The sequence below is a fragment of the Peromyscus californicus genome, unplaced genomic scaffold, assembly GCF_007827085.1.
Source record: "Peromyscus californicus insignis strain IS unplaced genomic scaffold, ASM782708v3 Scaffold_4__1_contigs__length_199733344, whole genome shotgun sequence".
Classification (NCBI taxonomy): domain Eukaryota; kingdom Metazoa; phylum Chordata; class Mammalia; order Rodentia; family Cricetidae; genus Peromyscus; species Peromyscus californicus.
Window position 1 is genome coordinate 101515635 of NW_026294562.1, and position 21136 is coordinate 101536770.

Genomic DNA, 21136 nt, shown 5'->3' on the forward strand with positions numbered 1-21136 from the left:
AAAAAATGTGATCTACAGTACAAAATACATGAAGGTAAACGAATCCAGCATGACCTAAGAGCAAGTCTAGACCTTCTATTAAGAGAGAACAAAGCACTGGCAAAGATAACATTTATTTGCATAGCTGTTTTCTTAGAAATGCTAAAATACCTACTTTGCTTCGATGTCAGCTTTCTCTCTGACTGCATGAGCCATCTGTTCAGTCTCAAAGTACTTCTTTTTGCCTTTCGCTAAATCTTTCACAGTTTCTTGTAATTCTGTTTGGATCTTTGTCAACTGGTCCACACACTGTAAAATACAAAAATGCAATTATTAAAATTTTAGTTTTTAAGTTTACAGAAAATGAATTCGTCCTAAGGACTGTGCAATATGCCTTTAGGTTGGCAACTCGGGAGAAAAATCAGCAATTTATTGTCCTTGAGTTGCAAATTAAAATCTGGAGAACAGCTGGTACTTCCCTCTCAAGTACTATAGCAAATAGTGTCACAGTTGCTTACCCATCATTCTTTGGAAATAACCCCAATGCCGTCGCTGACATTAAGGTACGGCTAGGAAAAGCAACTATGAAAAGACTCATGCTGTTGCAAGTATCATGACAATAAAAATCAAAAGAATTAAGCATGTATTTTTCATAATCTTAATAAAGTCTATTTTAAGTATTTAGATTAAAGGAGTTAGGCTGGGCAACAGTGGCAAACGCCTTTAATCCCAGCACTCGGGAGGAAGAGCCAGGTGGATCTCTGTGAGTTCGAAGCCAGGCTAGTCTACAGAGCGAGATCCAGGACAGGCACCAAAACCAAAAAAAAAAAAAAAAAAAAAAAGATTAAAGGCATTAAGATAACTATGAAATCTACTATGGAGAATATGGAGATGGCTCAGTGGTTAAAAAAATGTACTACTTTTATACAGGACCCTAGTTTGATTTCCAGCACCCAAACTGCACAGCTCACAACAACCTATAACTCCAGCTCTAGGGGACCCAACACCCTCTTCAGGCCTCTGCAAGCACCTGCTGCACTCATGTGCACATCCTGACATACACATACATAATTTAAAATAAAAGTTTACTATGTAAAGGACTTGTACACATTTTTCTATAAATCTGTTTAAATATTAAACTTGAAAAATTTTTTAAATTTTAATTAATTTATTTTTTAAATTACACTCATGATATTAATTACATTTGTGGTATTCATTGATTACATTCGAAGTATTCATTCAATAATTATATTTATGATATTCATTAATTACATTAATTGTATTGATTTATTACATTCATGACATTATGTCCTGATACAACTGTCCATTTGTGGAGTTTTTCAGCCTAGACTATCTCAACAAAAACAACAGCAACAACAATAACACTAAACACCTGAAGTCACACACACACACACACACACACACACATTTTATTTATTTGTTTGTTTGTTTATTGGTTTTTTTGAGACAGGGTTTCTCTGTATAGCCCTGGCTGCCCTGGAACTTACTCTGTAGACCAGGCTGGTCTCAAACTCAGAGAACTGTCTGCCTCTACCTCCCAAGTGCTGAGATTAAAGGTGTGCGCCACCACTGCCTGGCTATAATTTCTGTTATCATAGACACTTAATAATTGCAATGTGTCTATATTTATCTCTAAGTACTACCAGACAAAATAGAGAAAATTTTAATGAGAACATGAACTTAAGTTTTTAAATTAGATTTATTCATTTTATGTGCCTATATGTATGTGCACCTTGTGCATGCTTACTGCCCTGTGGAGGTCCGAAGAGGACATCAGATCCCCTGGAACAAGAAGTTACAGATGGTCGTGAATCACTATGTGGGGGCTGGGAATCAAACCCAGATCTTCTAAAAGAATAACAAGTGCTCTTAATCACTGAGCAAACTCTCTAACCCCCAGAACATGAGCTTTAAAATGTCATAGAGAAGCCAGACATGTTGTTGCATGCTTGACATCTCTGCAATTGGAGGCTGAGGTGTGACAACTGCCACAAAAAAATCAAGGCTAGCCTGGTCAATAGTAAGTTCCAAGTCAGCTAGAGGTATAAAGTGAGATCTTACCACAAAAGATAAAAATAAAATTTAGAAAGTTGCAGAGAGTATTTTGAGTAAAAATTAGTTCTGATAGTGAGAGAATAACTTGGATCAGTCTACCTTCCCACATTCAGGTAAGTATGTAAGTTGCTACAGCACATACAGACCATGTGACTGGGAGACCAGGGAGAAAGGAAGCATACCCAGATAAACTTTCCACCTGGCTTTTCCATCCACTTTCGATCCATGGCACCAATAATTATAGTCATGACACTATAATTAGGGCTGGAAAGGTACCTCAGTGGGTAAGCCAAGCTGATAGCCTGAGTTTGATTCCTGGGACCCACATGATGGAAGGAGAGAATGAACTTCCATATGAAAATATATATATATATATATATATATATATACACACATATATAGTATATATTTCAAAATTTTTAAAAAGCTATAAACATAAATTGGTATTAGTCCTCTACTCTGTAGAGAAAGCTTGCCCAAAGAGCAGGATCTTATAAAGCAAAGACCTAGAAAGAAAGCTACTGCAGAGGAGCAAGCAAGCAAAAAAACCAAATATAATTTCCCCAAGTCATTATCTGACTTCTAAAAAGCATGTGTGGAATGAAACAACAAGGAATCTAGTAAACAGTAGCTGAGGGGCCAAGTGTTCAGCAGAGATCAGAGGGTCAGAGCAGCCACATGCTCTGAGAGGACAGAGGTTACAGTTTAAGCCTTGTCAGCAGAGAAAGCAGGTAAGTACCCCACAGTTTCCGTTAAGTCCACAGGAGTAAGTAAAATAAACCAAGCCTGAAAAAGTCCCAAACCAGACCCCAATGGGACAAGGGCTAGAATTCTGCCAGCTTGTCAAACTCCATTCTCTTTGACAGAGACATCCCAGACCCTCCCAAGTTTTTATCCATAGTATCCAGTACAAAGTAGTCTAAATTACTGAGTTTGATTCCTGGGACCCACATGATGGAAGCCAAGAAAAGATGTCCAATAATAAAAAGTGACCAGTATGACTCACATAGTAGAATTATGATTAGTATGTTTAACAGGATTTAAAAAAAAAAAAAAAGGTTAGGCTATAGCTCAATGGTAAAGCTTTCCTAGCACACATAAGGCCCTGTGTTCAACCTGTAGTATTATGGAAAAAAGAAAAAAAGAAATATTTAAAGAAAACATAGAATAAAAGAAAAACATAAAAAAAATTATACCTGCACCAAAAAAAAAAAAACTACACAGAGAAACCCTGTCTCGAAAAAAAAAAAATTATACCTGAAACATAGGATCTATTTTATTAGTAAGTCAAAAATTCTAAAACTAAAAACTACATTAAGATTTATTTAAAGCCGGGGCAGTGGTAGAACATGCCTTTAATCCCAGCACTTGGGAGACAGAAGCAGGTCGATCTCTGTGAGTTTAAGGCCAGCCTGGTCTACAGAGTGAGTTCCAGGACAGCCAGAGCTATTACATAGAGAAACCCTGTCTCAAAAAACCAAACAAACTGTCTCAAAAAACAAAAAATAAAACAAATAAACAAAAGATTTATTTAAATACCAACAAAAAGATTCAGTCAGTATGGAAATCAACTCTGGTAGGTTCATTGAAAATTCTAGGAAAGAAAAAAAAAATCTAAGGTTGCCTACCTATAACCTAGTGAGAGAAGAATTACTAAAAAAGAAAGTAAAAGGCCATCAAGCCAAAGAGGTGGCTCATCAGGTAAAAATGCTTGCTGCACAGGCCTATCTAGCTCAGTCAGAGGCTGGGATCACATTGTAAAGAGAGAATAAGCTCCTGAATGTTGTCCTCCAACCTCTACACACGCATGCCCACACTTAATCACATACATCATACACACTTATAACACTTCTATTAAATAGCATTTTCAAAAGGATGACATTGGTAGAAGTAGAGCTGATGACTGATTTTTTTAATGTGAGTTCTAAATATAAGCATTTGAGACCTTGGATCTGTCCATACTTGAAATCTCAGAAATTTTAGATATATAAACTAACATAGTCTCTTCTGGGCTTAAGGCCGTTTAAAGGAGATGTCAGTTATTATCAATACCAAAGTTTTGACAAGTACGCCAATAGGTACGTAATATTCAGTAACTTTCTAGATGAAATATAAATACATTATCAACTATAATATAAAACAAGGTCATTCACAGGAAAAAGAATTGTTAAATCTCATCAAATATTCCTTGCCCAAGAATGTTGGTTAGATTCAGGTCTGGGACTATTCCAATAATGGAAGAGAAAAAACATCAAAAGCAGTAATATTCTTTCAAAACATTGTGTTACTGAAAAAAGATGGAACTTTTCAGTAACCAAATTAGATTTGGCAAATGTACTGGCAACTGGAACTTAGTATTTCTGACAGGATAGGACATTAGAATAAATTCTCTGTTTTACCTTCTACTCCTCCTTCTATAAAATTACACACTTTCCTCCTCTCAAACCTTGGACACAAAAAAACTCATACACTATATTCTCCTCTAACTAGAAATCATTGGCAGAGCTGTGTGGTGGTGGCACATGCCTTTAATCCCAGCACTCGGGAGGCAGAGGCAGGTGGATCTCTGTGAGTTCAAGGCCAGTCTGGTCTACAGAGGAGTTCCAGGTTAGCCATGACTGTTAAACAGAGATACTCTGTTTCAAAAATCCAAAAAGAAAAAAGAAATCACTGGAGTGGTTGTATACTTTGTTCACCACGTTTCCTTACACCAAATGATATTAGATGAATGCTCTAGAAAAATAAAAAATTTATATGTACACATATAAATATTTAATATTAACTCTGGGCTACTGAAATCATAGTTGGCCTACAGAATAAGTTTTTTTTTTAATTTCTGAAATCAAAATAAAACATTGTATGACTCCTGAAATGCTATCTCCTTAAGTAATTATTTTACTATTTCCTAAAGTATTAGTAATTTCTAATAAAGAATTTTATCAGGTAGCATGGTAACTTAATTTGTCAAAAAAGGACACAATTTAAACATCTAATTTTTCCTACTAGGACTTAATGCAGTTTTATTTTAGGCTAAAGAGAAATTAAACTAGCCAGAGTGAGAAAATGTGAGAGGCTCTGACATCCCAGGGAAAGACCTGAGTTCCCACAATGCATCAAGAACTTGGGCTTTGTGGGAGGACAACCTGGGTTTACATCTCAGTATTTCCAGCTGTCAGTTACATGACACAGGGCTTTTAATCCCATTAGTCTTAGTTTCTTATCAATAAGAGAGGTTAAAGTAATATAACTGCCTCAACAGGTGACATTTACAAACCAAGTTAAGAGCAACAAAGCACAGCTCTGACATATAGCAGCAGTTATGTATCAAACATCTTCCTTTAAAGGCAAACCTTTCATAAAAATGATATTCAGCATTAACATTTTCCCATCATTTTTAAGTTAAATCAAAGAAACAAGTCCTTTGAAAATGTTTACTTGTGTATATAATTAATCTTTTTTTTTTTTTTTTTTTGGAGACAAAGTATGTTTTTGTATTTGCTAGGTTGGCTTTAAACTGGCAGTCCTCAAATTTACATTGTTTCTTTCTTGGCCTTCTGAATAGCTAGGACTATAGGTATGCATCACCACATCCGGCTATTCTTAAACTAATCTTACTAGTCTTTTGGAGTGGGGAGGTGAGGGGTGAGACAGAATCTCACTCTGTAGCCTTAGCTGGCCTGCAACTCATTATGTATACCAGGATAGCCTCAAACATAAAGATCCATGTGCTGCGATTAAAAGTGTGCACCACCACTTCCGGCTACTCACTAGGCTTTTAAAAATTAAAGTTACTAGTATATTTGGCAAAATGTGTCAATTTCTTTCTTTTAAGTTTCCCAAAATGGCCCAACTTGATATTAAGACTGATTAATGCAAACTTTTCCAAGACTTAATGGGATTAAGAATGTAAGTACTTTAACACACATCAAACCAATATTGTATAACTATGTAGCTACATTTACTTGAACTATTTAAGTGGTCTCACTCTAGCTCTGACTGGTCTAGAACTTCCTATGTAAACCAGGTTGGCCTTGAACTCACAGAAATCTGTTTTGTCTCTACCTCCCAAGCGCTGGAATTAAAAGTGTGCACCACCAACCCTGACATAAGTGGCACTTAGCACAAGTGATATTCCTAAGAAGTATTTATTGAGCTTTCCCAATATCTATAAATTTAAATTATACTCACCTTTATCAGATAACAAAATATTTAAGTTAAAGAGCACATGATACCGAGCAGTAGTGGCTCACGCCTTTAATTGCAGCATTTGGGAAACAGAGGCAGGTGAATCTCTGAGTTCAAGGCCAGACTGGTCTACAGAGCAAGTTCCAGGACAGCCAGGGCTACACAGAGAAAACAAAACAAACAAGAAGGCACATGTTGAAAAATCCTGGTAAAAATGCTATCCAGGAACATTTGTGAACACGTTTTTTTTTAATAGCTCTAAGTTTTAAAAGCAATTATAACATAATCTTACAGATTATAAATATTAAAATACACATAACAAAAGACAGAAAATAGAAACAATACCCGTTTTAGTTGCTGTTCTTTTAAGCTTCTTACTGTCCTTGCAGGTTCAGAAATGAAGTTTTTATAGTTTTCACATATATTGATCCGAGACTGGGCTACCTGCATTGTCCCCTCAAGAAAAGATTTCCAAACAGGATACATACTCCTAAATTCAAAGAAGGACGGAAAAGTATTAGGCAGGGAAAGTAAGGGGAAAAAATTGGCTAGGCTTTTGGTCACTAGAAGTGACCGAATGACTACCCTATTCATTACTATAAATGTATCTTATGTTGTCTTGTATGTAATATTTTAGCACATGTATACTGAATACTCTATTTCTATATAGCTCATGAGCAGGGAATTTTATTATTAATAATGGAATAAAAAGAACATAAACATAACTTGAGACAAAATGGAACTGTAAAATAAATGAGTAATGTGGACTTTAAATGTTATGATCAATTTGTATTACTTCATTATGGGTAGTTTCCTATTTTACAGATAAGGTGAATAAGGCTCAGACTTAAGAGAATAAGTAGGTCACTCAAGAATATGATAGTACAGAAATAAAGATGAAGGCTATACACTTCTAAAGCACATTCTCTTTCAACTACATAAGTAGGTCTTATGTAAACCTTCTCAGATGGAAAACTATATTGAAAACAAAATCACTATGTGCTTGAGATGCCTATTTTGTCTAAAAAAGAAAACAGTGGTGGTGCTCTACATCTGTCCCTGCTGTAACATGCCTGGCCAGCATCACAGTGTGCTCTGGAGGTACTCCAAGCAAACCCCACATCTTGCCTGATACCATGCTGAGAACCTCTTGAGGAAGTCAAAGAATTATTCATCTTTTACTTTTTCTAGCCACCTTCCTTTTCAAACCATTTTTTTCTAACTTACCAAAAGTTTCAGTCAGTTCTAGAATTTTCTTCTATTATATTTTATAACTTATAAGAATGAATGGCACTTAGTTTTTTAAATGAGAAACACTGAAACTGATTAATAAATTTTAATTTTATTTTCCGAATTTCCCTCATATTTAAAAGAATTTTTCTACTACAGTAACAGGATTATACAATACAAAAAAATATATAAACTGATGATATTATTAAAATAGAAAAAGAAAAACCCAAGCTAGTTCAAGGTCAGCCGGGTCTAGATGGCAAGTTCCTGGTCAGTCAGAGCCACATAATAAGACCCTGCCTCAAAAAGACAAAAAAAAACAAAGAAAGCAACAAACAAAACACTTGATCAAACTATGATCTCCAACCAATGAGTCTTAGATATCACTCCATATAGTAAACCCAATTGGTTTAAATATGATCATATATTTAGGAAAAAATATACCACTTACCTCTTTGTAAAATTCAATGTATTACATAAGTATAAAAGGTGTCTCCCATGGCCTCACTACCTGACAATTGACAGGACTCAAAATGCAAACTATCATACAGTTAAATAACTGACATTTTCCCTCAGCACCGAGGGGGGAAATATCTCAGTGTTATTCTTGACAGTTGTAAGTTCATATTTCAACATATTTCTAAACTGTAATGAAAATGAAAAGTAAATGAATAGTGGCATAGAAAGGGAGAGATGGAGGGGAATGAAGTCCATGATCTATGTTCTTCCTTTACTGTAGAGCCCCTTCCCCTAGCTCACTGCTGTTCACAATTCAAAGTTCATCTGAAACATAATTTCCTTCAGGCAGTCTCATGATCACCACCACACCAACCTTGAGGCTCAACCAAACAACCCACCTCTGCTAGCTATTCAAGGCTCCAGCATTTTTCCTTCAATAAATATTTTATACCCTGGCAAGGTGGCACACTCCTTTAATCCTAGCACAGAGAGGCAAAAGCAGGCAGATGTTTGTGAGTTAAAGGCCAACTGATCTACAGTTGCAAGTTCCAGGAAAGTCAGGGCTGCATAGAAAGAATCTACCTCAAAACAAAACAAATAAACAACAACAACAAAAAAATCACACAAACCCAAACCCCAAAACAAGTATTTCTGTAAAACTGCTTAATTATATAAATATTAATTAATTTCCTTACATAGTGAAAACTTCATGAAAGAAACAGGAGTACGTACTTGTGAACAACTGCACTGCAAACACAGAAGAATTGGAAGACTATGTGACAATGAATGGATGAACGAATGAATGAGTGTCATTTGAAATGCACAATAAAGAGAGATCTTTTCACTAAAAATGTTTTGAAATTACCAGATATCCAGCAGCCAACATGAAGCTCAACCCAGCCTTGAACCTGCCACAGTTCTCCGGCCTCGGCCTCTCAGAGTGTTGGAATGACAGGGATGCACCACCACGTCCGGATCAACTCCAAGCGACATAGCCTTGCAGTACACCTCACACATTTTTACTGCCCCAACTGACTAATAAGAAGGTGAAAATATCAAGCTTCCAGGACATTACTTTTGTTGGCTCACTCTGTGTCACTAGTTACTTTCACTGTCTTTTACTAATTCCTCTTTATCTTCCAGCCCCATAAATGCTGGAGTGTCCCAGAGTCTATCCACAGTTTCTCTTGCTATTAATTCATCCAGGCTCATGTTTTAAATAGCATCACTATGCTGACAATTCCTGAACTTTTAAGACCTTTCCACATAGCTTCCCTAACCTTCAACTACTGATTGAACATACATCAGATATTTATAAGCATTGCATACCTACCATGTCCAAGAATAAATACTTGATTTTCCTAGACTCTGTTCTGGCAATCTATTTAATCTCATGATGGCTACTGAAACACTGGTTCTTTTTTCTCTCACATCTCACAAATGTTTCATCAAAGAATCTTGTTTGCTTGAATTTACAAAATAGAATCTGATTACTAATGATCTCCTTCATTGCCCCCATCTGTTTTAAGCCACTATCATCTGTGCCTGAATTAATATAAAAGTCTCCTAATTGACCTCTGTCTCTGTCCTGTCCCTACAATACACAGTGACTACTTCAATCTAAACATAAAACTGAGCAGAATTTAATACTGTCAGGCAGTATCAGTATCAACTTCCTTGTTAGGGTACTATACAATAGATACATAGAATGTTGCTACTGAGGGACTTGAGTAAAGAATGTGAGTAGTCTTTATATTATTGGTGGGGTATTAAATTACATTTACAAAATGTAGTATTACTCAGCTTGAGCTTACCGTTTAAAAACTGAGCTATTTGAAAAAATGACATCATGAAATTTGCAGGTAAATGCATGGAACTAGGGGAAAAAAAATCATCCTGAGTGAGGTAATCCAGCCCTAGAAAGATAAATGTGGTAGGTATTCACTTATAAAGTAACATTAGAAGTTAAAGTAAAGTAAATGATAACCAAACTACAATCCATAGACCCAGAGAAGTTATGTAAAGGAGGGGTCTAGAGGGGATTCAGGGATCTCCCTGAGAGGGGGAAATAGAATAGATTTTATGGGTGAACTGGGGGCAGGTGAGGGGAGAAGATGGGGTGGAAGGAGAGAGTGTAGGGAGAGACTGCAGGAATATGGAGCATACCTGGAAGGTTGTGTGGAAACCTAGTGCAGTGGGAACTTTCTGGAATCTATGAAGGTGATCCTAATGAAGACTCCTAGTAATGGGGGATATGGAGTCTCAACTGGCCATCTCTTGTAGCCAGGCGAGGCTTTCCAGTGGCGGGACTAGGTTGCATTCACCTGAGTTGTTGGTCAAGTGGTTTCCATGGAAATCCCCAAACAATCCAGGATGTTGGTAAAACAAAAGGTTGCTCTCCACAAACTGACAGTGGGGCCCTGTTGCCAAGGATAACACCCACACAATTCATTGAAGATGGAGACATCAAGCTGGTGCCTACATGGAGCCTTCATCCCTATGTTCTAGTCTGTTTGGTTTGGGAAGGTACTCTGCAGGCTACCAAAAGAGAAACATGGACACCAACCCAACTACAAAACATTTGACCTGCAATCTGTCCTGCCTGCAAAATATGCTAGGGTGATGGTGGCACAGAACTTGTAGGAGTAGCCAACCAATGTCTGATTTGACTTAAGGCCCATTCCATGAGAAGGAACCCATACTGAACACTGCTTTGCTTGGGTAACCGAGACCCAGAGACTAGATAGCCCAGAGACCTGGGGTAAAACCAAACACTACCCACCTAAAAAAAAAAAAAAAAAGAAAGAAAGAAAAGAAAAAGAAAATCAATAAAATGATTTCTAATGATATTCTGCTATACTCATATATTAGTACCTCATCCAGTCAACATCTGTGGTGATATTTTATCTGTCTCCCCCAATAAAGTTTATCTGAGGATCAGAGGGAAACCCAGCCACTATATTAAACAGAAGTCAGGCAATGGTAGTACATGCCTTTAATCCTATCACTCGGGAGTCAGGGATCCGTCTGTATCTCTGTGAGTTCAAGGCTACACTGGGAACAGAGCCAGGCATGGTGGCACATGTCTCAAATTCCAACACTAGTTAACTATAAGGGTCTTGAGGTCCATACAGACAGACAGGAAGTGACAGAGCTGGGCTGAAAGAGGAAGGGATGTAGCTGGGTGGAGAGGAAATGAGTTGGCAGAACAGAAAGCCATATAGGCATGGGTATACAAGAAGTAGGTCTCTTTGGGAAGCTGCGGAGTTGGTGAGGTGAGGTTAGCTGTGGCTTTTTCATTCCTCTGATCTCTCAGGTTTTAACCCCAATATCTGGCTCCAGGATTTTTATTTAATAAGACCTTTTAAGATCCATATTACAAACATCAGAGAGGCTTCCTCCGGCAGTAGATGGGAACAGATGCAGAGACCCACAGGCAGACATTATGTAGAGAGAGAATCTAAATGGGAGAGTTCCATCAAATCCCTCACCTCAGAGCTCAGGGAACTGCACAGAAGAGGAGGGAAAAAGATTACAAGAGCCAGAGGGGATAGAGGACACCAGGAGAACAAGGTCCTCTGGAAAAACTAAGCAACACGCATAAAAAACTCAGAGACTGATGAAGTAGCAAGCACAGGTTCTACACAGGTCTGCAACCAGGTCCTCTGTATATACATTATAGCTGTTAGCTTAGTTTTTTAAGGGACTCCTAACTGTGAGAATGAGCATGTCTCTGACTCTTGTACCTGGCTCTTGGGACTCTTACTCCTGATGGGTTGCCATGTCCAACTTTGATAAGAAAGTTTTTGCTTTATCTTATTATATTTTATTTTGTCATGTTTGGTTGTTATCTCTTAGAAGCCCGCTCATTAATATTCCTGAAAGGAGGAGAGAAGACAACGTGCAACCTGGACTACCAACTCAGCGACCACCCAGACACATCCAGGGCTTTGAGTTGGCCCTCCCCAACATCTACCCCATCTGTAGCATGCTGGAGTACAGCAAAGGACTGGCCTTATGGAACCACAGCCATAGGGTCTCCACGACTCAGGGCAACAGCAGGGTATCTGAGAGGAGTTTCTGTAAGGGTCCAGTATTGACAGTGAACCTGACCAACAACACACTACACAATGAACATTTGCAAGTAAAGCTGTTTGGACAAAAGCGTATACTGCATGACACACAGCAGCTTCCAATGCCACTAAGACAAATGATAAGGCAATAAGAGCAAAGTGGTTTTGTTTTTTAACTAATATTCTTATTTGTAATTTTTATTTTTATCTTATTTTTATTATTTCTTTTTTCGCTTTTCTTGGGGGGGGGGACACTAAAGGGTGAAGGGTGGATACGAGGGAACTGGAAGATGAGTGAGATTGGGGGCGGGGGTGCATGATGTGAAATTCCCAAAGAATCAATAAAAAATTATGTTAATATAAAAAAAAAGAACTGCAACAAAACTGAAGCTAAGGCATTCCAGGGTTAGACAAAAGGGAAAGCTGCTGCAGATAAGACACAGGTAATTTGCAATCAGGTCTCTTCATGGCTTTGAATATGGTAAACAGAAATTTAAATTCCTTCTGCTGGCAAGGATGGAAACAAAAGATTTTTAAGCAGCTGAGTAGTGGAAGGCCTGTTTTACAAAGACAGGAAGACAGTCATGATGAAAGGTAAAGACAGTTCATTGCACTGTAGAAAATGGAGTCGTGAAAGGGAGCAATCACGGGCAGAGGAGCAGCTACTTAACATTCCAAAAACGAGAAGATGAAATCTAGATGTGAAAGATATCTGAGTTTTTGTTTTCTAGGCTGAAACATATTTTCTAATAAAAAATGTTAGTGCCGGTTTACAGACAATAATTATTTATTTTATATGGGTGTTTAGTCTGCATGTCTGTCTGCACATCAGAAGACGGCATTGGATCCCAAGGGACTTCCATTGTAGGCGGCTGTGAACTGACATGGGAGCCAGAAATTGAACCCAGTACCACTGGAAGAACAGCCAGTGCTTATAACCACTAAGCCATCTCTCCAGCCCCTACAAAAAATATTTAAAACCAGGATTGGTGAGGGAAATATCCAGAAAGCTAAGGAGGGAACTTTGAGGAGTACTGATAGTGAAAACATAGAAAACCTACCTGCAAAGATTACAAAAAACACCCCCAGAGATAGTCTTACAAAGTCTAGCAAATGGTACATACATACATCATCAGACTGGCAAATGAAAATAAAGGACCATTCAGGCATGCTAATAATAATGTATAATTTGATTAATAGAAAAGAGTAATTTTAAATATCATTTGAAGAAATATGTCAATAAAGATTTATGGTAGACAATTTCTAATATCACCATTTTGAATGTACTAAACCTTTACCCAGAATTTCCTTCTCTGAGAGTTTACCCCACAGATATAGTCACACTTTCACAGTATACAAAGATATATTTGTAAGCATAGGAGATTTATTCACTATAGCATTATTTATAATAGAAATTGACTACCAACAGGGAAACGAATAACAGACACAAGTCATCCATACTCTGACATTAAAACAACCATTAAAAAGAATGAACACTGCTGTGAATGGCTGTCTAAAGTAGATTTTGTGCATGTGTGTAGGCATATGCACATTTACTGGCAGAGAGACATTTATAGGAACATATGTATACAGTAACTCTAGTCCTGTTAAAAAGAACAAAGCTATAAATATTATGGTCATGAATAAATCACATAAGAGACAAAAAGGTAAAAGAAGAGACCACGTGCCTCTTACAGCAATTGCTCCAGGGAATAGAATGTGAGTGGGTGATACCTGGGAAAGAAGAGGCTAGACTTTGTACTGTTTATACTCTTCTAAACTATTTAACTAATAATAAACATATATTACTTTGATAAGAATTTTTAAACTAAACCCAACTATAAATTAACTAAATTAAACAGGAAACTGAAATTACTAAAACCAAATAAGCTTCAAATAAATAAATAAAAATTGCCAATTTCATTCTCAACAGATACCTCTATAAGACACTCAGACATCTAAGGCTCAGAAGAGGGGGCAGAAGATTTTTAAAAGATAAGATCATGGAGTTTTCTGTGAGATTATGTCTCCTAAGAATGTTAGAAGCTACACCATAAAGTCTCACCAACATGACTGTCTAAACATGAGCTGAACAAGGACAATACCAAGAGACAAGTGGATGGAGGGAAAGCCCATGATACCTCAATCCTACAAAGAATTTCAGACAACTAAGGCATGCTGAGAGTAATAAAAATAATCTTCCCCAGGGAAGAGCACACCAACTGGTTATCCAATAACAAATGATCATCCCTGAAAATAACCATAAAGTAACATTATACTTCTGAACCAGATGTATTTATGTATTTAGGAGTATATGTATGTATTTACACATACATATGTAGCAATAATTAATTTTAAAAAGCCATGAATTTGAAAGAGATAATGGAAGGGCATATGGAAAGGTTCGGAGAGATGAAAGGGAAGGAAAGAAATGATATAATTGTATTATAATCCCCCTGAATAAAAGCAACTGTTTCTTAAATTGGCAATTGCCATTCTTACCCTCAATTCTGATCTCGCTATTGTCTTCTCCAGAATACCTTCACCATCCTCTCAAACTGCCTAAGTTAAATTTTGTGGGAGTAGACCTTTTGCTACCACCAGAACAGTTGGGAGCTCAAGAGCAAGCTTAGAAGATGCTGCTGAAAGCGGCTTTGGGAAAGGGAGGAAAGACGGTACAGGCCCTGGGAGTACCAGTGCTCGCCAACAGGCTCAGAGCCCAAAGGTGGTGCAAATGCAGTAAGGTCAGACATATTCTGCATGAAAAACATGGCAAAATCATGGAAGCCATGCAAAGGTCAAGTTTGGAGTATTTCAGTGAAGTGGCCACAGAATAGAGTGAAGATGAAGTCAGGTGAGGGAGTGACTTGGGCTGGATGACTTGGGCTCCATGGTGGGACTATTTCAAGAAGCAGCATCTTCCTCGCCTGTAAATTGGGTAAGTGTGTTTACAGACCTACCAGTTATGACAAAAATTGGGTATCATATTACTAGATTAAAGGAAGAAAATAAAATAATATGAAAGACTGAAAAGAAAACCTCCTGGGGGTCACTGTATAATCCTCCCTCCCTTCCCACTTTTTTTTAGTCGGTCAGTAAATATTTATCAAGTGTCTTCTGTGCCAAGAACTATTTTAGATACAGAGGAAGCTGTCTATACTTTGCCTCAGAATAAATATCACAAACCCCAAAACCAAATCAAGTGTAAGTCCTCTGGCTTCACTCTTAGAAACCTCTGAAATCTCCCCCACAATCTCATTTTTTACTATAATTATCATGGTTCAAATGAAGATAAATGAGGAATTATGAAGTTTTATACTTTGGACATTTTTGTGCTACTCTACTCTACCTTGAACTATGACTGTGGAGTTAGTCATGGGCTTCTCTACTGATTAATTCTTCAATGCCTCTGTTACCTTCTGAATAAAAATATAAATCCTAGGCATGATCATCAAAGCCCTTTATGATGCTTACTTATATATTCTCCACACCCACTGCCCTGCTTACCCTCCAACCTATGCATTTCACACCAGCCATGCTGAACTTTTACTGCTACCCAATACGTTTTTTCATATGCTCCACACCTTCAAGATGTTACTTCTGCTCAGATTCCTTTCACCAAGCTGTCTGCCTGGCAAAGTCTTGCACACTCCTTAATACTAAGTGCTACGTAAGCGGAGATTTTTCTGTCATATGCACCTCTACTACTTCCCAATCTGGCAACTTTTTATAGTGGCTACTTTCTGTAAGCTCCTGAAAAACAGACACCGTTATCTTTCAGGTCTCTAATCCTAAAGTCTACTTTAACAGCTAACTTACTATATAAAATAAGGATAATTATATTTTCCTCGCTGGGTTGTTTTAAGAATCACAAACATGAATAAAGTACTTACAAAAGTGTTGGCATTTAGTAAATATTCGGTAACTGTTGGGTTAAAACACCTCTTACAATTAGGTTTTATAAGCTGCCTGGGAGCATAGCTATTACTCTTTTTTCTTTAATAACCTACTCCTGAATTTCAAACAAACTAGAATACACCTCATCCATCACTTGCAATCCTGTATCAGCAATGAAGTCTCTTCTGGAGGGCTGATTCACATCAGTAACATAGAGCCTGTTTACTAACCACTGGGCTTTATTTTACTTATTTCTTCTATTTAGAATTTGATCCTCCTATCTCTTTCCCTTCAGCTGAATTGTTTACATACTGGTAAGTTCATAGGAAAATCTTTGTTTTTATTTCCTATTTTACTTTAATATTAAAATTATAGCATCTATTATTTTGTAGCTACAGAAGTTGAAGTCTGCCAATGTGAATAACTTTTGGGATTTCTTCTAATATTCCATTTTCTAGCCCCATTCTTTGAAAGGTGGCAGTTCAAGACAGGGTTTCTCTGCCTAATAGTTCTGGCTGTCTTGGAATTTGCTATACACCAGGCTGGCCTCGAATTCACAGAGATCATACTGGTATTAAAGTTGTGCTCCACCACTGTCCGGCTCTAGCCCCATTCTTAAGAAATGCTGTGATAATGTCAGTCTTCACCGACATTTCAGTTGCATGCTTTCTGACTCAGGCTTTAAATTGGACACTTCATACCAAGGTCTTAACTACTCAATTTGTTTTTTTACTACTGTTTGTTGGAATTAATTCCAAAAAGATGGTAAATGCTGAGTTGACTTGTCTACCTCCCAAACTAAGGCTATCTCTAAGCACAAAAACCAATAAATATTTTCAAATTCTGATGCCCTACAAGGCATCAAAGTCTAAACAAATCACAAGATACTGGTAGGTTACTGAGGACTTGCTGTCACTGACCTTCTTTAAAAGTTTCATGTGGACATGAACTGGTAAGCTTTTCCACACCCTCTTATATATATATATACATTTCTAATTAAGTATCCCATTACATAAAAGTACTTCTCGCTCATTATTTAAAAACTCTTTTACAAAGATCTCAACTTTCAAAATTTAAGATTTACTTTAAACAAGTTGATGAGCATGATAGCAGTGTAATCTTGTTTCATTACTATTGCAACAATGTTCTAATATCATAGATTCATAAGAAAACAACCTAGCCAGGTGGTGGTGGCACACGGCTTTAATCCCAGCACTTGGGAGGCAGAGGCAGGTGGATTTCTGTGAGTTTGAGGCCAGCCTGGTCTACAGAGCGAGTTCCAGGATAGGCTTCAAAAGCTATACAGAGAAACCCTGTCTCGAAAAAACAAAAAAAAGAAAACAATCTGTTTCTCTGTTCTTTCAATTCCATATGTGGGTACTGATTAATTAATATAATTTTTGATTAAGATGTGTTGAACTAATTTAATTCACAAAGCTTATTCATATGTTATGGAATATAAATTTTAAAATAATTGTCTTTAAAAACATAGGCAAAGAAAGAAGTAATACTTTTAAAAACTGGAGTGTTACATTATCTAACCATAATAGGCCTCTGAGTAAAACCATTTAAAAAAAAAGAAAGGAACTAGAGTCATGACTCAGTCTGTACAAAGTAAATGCCATTCAAGCATGAGGACTGAGTTCAATTCCCAGTACCTACATTAAAAAACTGGGTATAATGGCATGTGCTTATTATGCCAGCACTGGGAAGGTGGAGAAAAGATGTTCCCTAGGGCTTGCTTGCCAAACAACCTAGCCTAACTGGCAAACTCCAGGGCCCAGTAAAAGACACTATATTAAAAATAAGTTGATAGTATCAGAGAAATGACATCTGAGGTTGACCTCTGAGACCACACACAGAGAGAGAGAGAGAGAGAGAGAGAGAGAGAGAGACAGACAGACAGACAGACAGACAGACAGACAGAGACAGAGACAGAGACAGAGAAAGTTACCTGTAATCATTCCGATCATCACTTTTTATTCCAGGCCAATCTCTCTTCAGATATTGACTAGCCAACTTCTGGATACCCTGTTAAAAATATATAAAGATGAGAAAAGTGGGACTTAAGGGATATCCATTTTATATCACCAAACTATTTAACTGACCACACAGCTGGCATCTCAGGATCCCACTGTAATTTGGCTGAGGCATGGACCACATTTCTAAATTCCAGCAGCCAAACTCTTGTATACCAGAAGAGGAAAATGTATCTACCCATATATCATCCAGTGCATAGCAAGAACTAAAGCTCCTTTGAATCATAAGTTCTTCCTGAACTTGGCAATAGTTGGGTTTCACTATTTCCAGGTACTATGTATTCTGAGAACTCATCTTAACTACAATTTCCAGTACTTCCACTTAACATCACTTGTACTCTGGGGAACCCAATTGGTAAGTCATCATTGGCTATATAACAGTATTTTTCTCACTTCTGTACCTTGTTTATGTTGTTTCCATAACATGAAATATCTTCCTACCATCTCACAATCATACCTGCCAAATTCTTACTTCCATTTCTTTTAAAGACTCTTTTATTTCCTAAATAAAACACTCATAAGTATAAGCAGAAAAACATGAACAATTTTAATGCACAGGTATTTCATTTCATTCTATTGAAATAATTTGTTATTCTTTATTTACAGGTTGGAATTCTACATGAATAAACTATCTTTCTGAACTATTTAGTTCTCCTGAGAAACAGTTCTTAAGGGAAAAACAGGATATTTGATTGTTCAGTTCTGGCCCATTATAAACTCATATTTTACATAATGGATGTGTTCTAATTAATCGCAGTCACATATATGGTCTGTAGGAGGTCCTCCAAACTGGCTGCATTATCATGACCCCAACAGACTGTGACTTACTCTTTGTTTTCTTTTCCAGTTCCTGGCCTAGACCCAAAATAGGTTAGTTTTCCATGGACTCTTGAGAAACTACTTAGAGTGCATAAGTTAGGTGTGTCCTTATCTTTTTTCTGTCTCTTTAACCACTGTCTATACCTCCATTCAGTTGCTCTGTCACATAATCCTATTTATTCATAATCCTAATATCCTGTTACTATCTCGTTTAAATTTTTTTCTGTTTATTAACTATAAGTTCCATTAGGTAGGGATCATGTTTATTTATTTATTTTTATTAATAAAGTACTTTATCCGCAGCTATTAAGAGTGGTTAGCATTTAGTTGATGCTAAAATATCCACTGACTGCATGAATAAATTTCATCCATATTACTCTGATCCTAATGTATACCAATTTTTTGTGTTTTGTCATTGTAGATTTGAAATGGTTGGATCAAAATTTCTATGGTCCTTAATTTTTACATATGAAAAAATGATACTACAACAGTAAGTTTTAACTACAAATAAATTCCTCAGTAAAATTAGTCAAATTTGTCTACTGTCATGACTGAGATTATGTTTGTGTTCCAAAGCGATTATGTTTGTGTTCTGAAGCAATGAAAAGAATCCCCTGAAATTTATTTCATACCTATTTCTTATTGCATATTAATTTTTGTAAAAGTTGAACTAAGTCAAGATCCCTGAATTAAAAGAGCTCACTATCTGTAGAAAGAAATAAGAGGCATACAACATAAAATGCCAAGCAACATGCAAGTTACTAGAGGGGAAAAAAAGTAATATAAATACCAAATATGGAACAGATGATATGACATAGAAATTATATGATCATGATTTGATTTTCAGCTTAATTAACTCTAAAGTGTTTGCAGAATACTTCACATAGAACACAGTCTAAGAAATGAGCCTCTTGAGAGAAGGAAAAGGACAGAAAGAGAGCACTCTTTAAGTGTATGCAGAAGAAATAAGCTGTTTAACAAGAACTGTCACACTTTTTCTTAATGCTGTAAGACCTAACTGTTAAAACCACAAAAACGGGGAAACTTTATAATATTCAGATTTTTCTTAAGGTGATATAGTTCACAGACAGTTAAATTCAGGCCAGGCATGGTGGCACATGCCTGTAATCCCAGTACTTGGGAAACAGAGGTAAGAAGAATCGCCACAAGTTTGAGAGTAGCCTGGTCTACACAGGCAGTTCCAGGCCAGAATCAAAATAACAAGTTAAATTTGAACTAGAATTCAAAGTTCTCAAAAGTTTTATTAAAAGACATCCTTTAAAGTAGATTTTATCTAATTCTAAAAAATTGTCACATTAATTTGTTAACTTTTTGTGTATTCTAAAACAAAAGCAGTTTCTAGAGCTCTAAACCACAAAGCTGAACTGTATTAAACTGAATGGACCTTTCATAGAGGAGTTGAGGGATTCATAAACTGGACAAACAGTGAGATCTCTAGATGAAAGACTGTATTCAAGTTAGTTCACAGAGACAGGAATCATGACTTCTATGTGCTCTATGCAGCTGTTCAAGATCTAATCTGCATAGATACTCAGAAATGCTCCATGGCCATTATCAATAAGGTCCTAAATAACATTTCATGCCTCTGAGGGCATTTTATATACTTATTAACTAGTTCACTTTCTAAATTATGCTTAAAACTGTATCAGATAGATGAATGGTCTGTTTACAAAGAAAATTATCCACACGAATTAGTTTGCTAAGGAAAATAAAGTTATAGTTGGCTATCTTTAAAAGATTTTTCTTCAGTCACTCCCCTGGCCCATGGGAGTAGTATTACTCTCTAAAACTGGTCCACTAGGCATATATTTATTTACATTGACTTGAACACCAGATATAAAAAGTTCCTTTGACTAGCAATATAATTCACACTGAAGGAGTGACTTCCATAAAAATGTGGAACTATCAGACTGCCTTTGGAACATCCAATGACATCCTATTCCAACTTTTTTAAAAGCTGTCAGTGTCTGATATAAGACTTGCTTTGTTTTACCATTCAATAACACTTGCTGTATTTCCCTAACAAGTGAAAAAATACAAAGAAAGCCACTGTTAAGAAGACATTGGGAAATGGACTGATGGTTTAACCTTTGACCCATTCAAGCCAGCAAGCTGAGCAGGGATGTGCTTCTGGCTTCTCCCAGAGCCATTTTGCATGTAGCAATTCTTTCCACAGCACAGAGTAAAATTAAAACTTAAATTTTACTAGATTGGCATTAGGCAGCTTTTTTAAATATTAGGAAACATTTTTTATTTTTTTATAAATATTAATTTTTCCCAGCCCCATCACAGTTTCCCCTCCATCCTCTCCTTCCAGTCCCTCCCCCCAGCCTCCCCCCTTATCCATTCCTCCTCTTT

The 21136-nt window shown here is 36.8% G+C and overlaps 1 protein-coding gene across 3 annotated transcripts in view; it reads right to left on the reverse strand.

Annotated features, from left to right (window-relative positions):
- Nucleotides 1-21136, reverse strand: part of Fchsd2 (FCH and double SH3 domains 2) — a 210499-nt gene that overhangs the window by 104121 nt on the left and 85242 nt on the right. For all 3 annotated transcript variants that reach the window (XM_052714083.1, XM_052714084.1, XM_052714085.1), the window contains 3 exons: nucleotides 17854-17930; nucleotides 6586-6730; nucleotides 155-288 (listed from right to left, as the gene is read on the reverse strand). In XM_052714083.1, the coding sequence (XP_052570043.1) occupies nucleotides 155-288; nucleotides 6586-6730; nucleotides 17854-17930 (356 nt within the window). The remainder of the gene's footprint in view (nucleotides 1-154; nucleotides 289-6585; nucleotides 6731-17853; nucleotides 17931-21136) is intronic.